General features: G+C 39.9%; 1 protein-coding gene across 1 annotated transcript in view; it reads right to left on the reverse strand.

Annotated features, from left to right (window-relative positions):
• The window catches only part of SLC25A21 (solute carrier family 25 member 21), a 258,464-nt gene continuing 256,166 nt past the window's right edge, over positions 1–2,298 (reverse strand). Inside the window, exon 10 of the mRNA XM_074149662.1 lies at positions 1–71. Within this exon, the coding sequence (XP_074005763.1) occupies positions 1–71 (71 nt within the window). The remainder of the gene's footprint in view (positions 72–2,298) is intronic.

Here is a 2,298-nt window from a genome sequence, read left to right on the forward strand (position 1 = left end):
CTACTTGTGATCAACTGTGTCTTGAAGCCATGCATAAACGTATTCGTAAACCAAAAGCATCACTGCACCACCTGGAAGAAAAGATATTATTTTACTGCATACAAAATTCAGTATTTTCAAGATTTTGTAGAGCATCTGTAGTGTGTAATCTAAACCAGGATATGGCAAAGCCTTATTTGCAAAATGGATAATTCCACTAATTTCCCAATTCATTAAAAATTCACTATTTCTTAAACCATACCAGTTTTACTTAATATTAGGCCATGTGAAAAGCTTATATAGTAAATCAAAATCACCCTCAGTGTGATTTTTCCTAACATTTTTTCAAGATTATTATTTTTCTTTGTTCTTTTACAAGCGAAGCTTGTAATCTGTATATGTATATATTTGTGCATTTGTTTAGAGTTAGATTCGTCCAATGAAAGAGCAACTTGAGCGGTTGAATGACAAAAATTCATCATCAGGGTGATGAAAATGCTTCCAGGTAAGATTCAATAAAAGTTTTCAACTGTTTGTTTACCATGTCTAAAGCAGAAGATCACAGTATTGAAATGAGTATAATCTTCCTATGCCTGTACCTGGCTATGAATCCATAGGCGAAGTTTTGATCTGATGAAATGGCATTATCTGCTAGAACTGATAACAGTGTAAAATCCTAGCTTGAATGCCATAAGGTATCTTCATTGTTAGTGAAGCCAGACTAAAGCCCTTCTGTAACCGGGCTGGTAACTACCACACGAGCTAAAGAAGGGATTATTTCAGCAGAAGGGGTGTGTGTGTATATATATATATATATATATATATGTATATATGTATGTATATATATAACTAAGCATATAGAGAAGCTTCTAGTTCGAGAAGATGGGGAAAGAGACTCAGATTCCAGGCTGCAGGAGTAACAGTGTGTTACAGTGTGCTACTTGTGGCTGCCAGCACTGGGGCACAAATATTTTCTTTCTTTGCCTTCACCCGTTGGCTCAGTGAGCAGGTTAGAGTGGCACCTCTAACAAACAGGTCTTCTGCTGAACTGGGCTGACCCTTCTAGGTAGATGGGATAGGCTCAGACAACCAGGCACACAGAACGGCCACATGAGTTTTCCCATGTTATTTACCCCAATGAACCATCATCAGACTTGAAATCCTCTATGAACAGCAACTCACAGACAGCTAGACAGAGCAAAAGTTTGTGAAAGGCTTTGACCAACAAACAAATAGACACAATGTCTAAGAAGTAATTTGAATTCAAATCAAGGCTGATTCCAGTTCTCATACTGTGTGATCTGTTTGTGTACCTCTTTTCCTGAAAGCATTCACATGTTGAAAGAAGGAATTACCTTTCCAGTCACAATAAAGATTGCATTATTGTTTCATTGGAAAGCCAAATCTTTGTACCAGCCAATGGGACTACAGCAGTGTTTAAAATGAAGTGCACACTTAACTGACTTGCTGGATCTGGGCCAGAACGTGTAGTCATTTGTAAGATGGAAAATTTTATTCCAAAATCTGCTGTGCTAACGCGTACTGTGGAAGTGAAACCCTGCCTTCTCTTTGTCCTCTATATAATCTAGTATCTTTGGAGTATGAGGGAAAAGGCTCTTAGCTTCAGAGTTATGCCTAGCTGCCTTGTTTCCCCTCCCCACCTTCTTCCTTTACCCTGCACAATAACCAGGCATGGTCTAGCACTCAGCCAGACGGATTGGATATGCAAACATTTACAGACAAACCTAATGCCTCCTTTATACTGCAGAACAGACTCTGTACCTGCTTGCTTTTAACCATGTGTGTTCTTGCCTATTAAATCACCTTGCACGATTGGAAATACAATTTCATGGGAATGGGATACTGTTCAAATTGGGGCTTCTGCTCTTTTTGACACAGCCTGCCTCTGTGAGCTGGCAAAGTCTAAGGGCCCAGTGCTTTGCTTTCATGATTAATCAAAACCAGTCAGGGAAAAACAGTCCAAAAGTCACATAAGATCTAGCACTTGACCACTGTGCTCCGGCATTTGGAGTGACAACTAGTTGAGAAGGGGGTCAACCAACAAACCCAGTTTTCAGCTATCCTTGCCCTCTTAGCCTTCTAGGGCCATGCAAATCTCTTCCCAGCTCATGCTATTGGCCTTTTTGTGTCTGTTCTTTACAGCCCCCGCAGAGCACAGGAGAAGAAAGTAACCGGAATTTGATGTGCTTGGGCTATGCATCAACTAGTTGAGAGCATTTATACTGGAGAGACTCTAACCTGCATTTTAAGGTGACTTTACATGGGTACAGAATAGTCGTAGTGAAAACAAAAAATCAC

Source organism: Numenius arquata, chromosome 6, assembly GCF_964106895.1.
Source record: "Numenius arquata chromosome 6, bNumArq3.hap1.1, whole genome shotgun sequence".
Lineage (NCBI taxonomy): Eukaryota > Metazoa > Chordata > Aves > Charadriiformes > Scolopacidae > Numenius > Numenius arquata.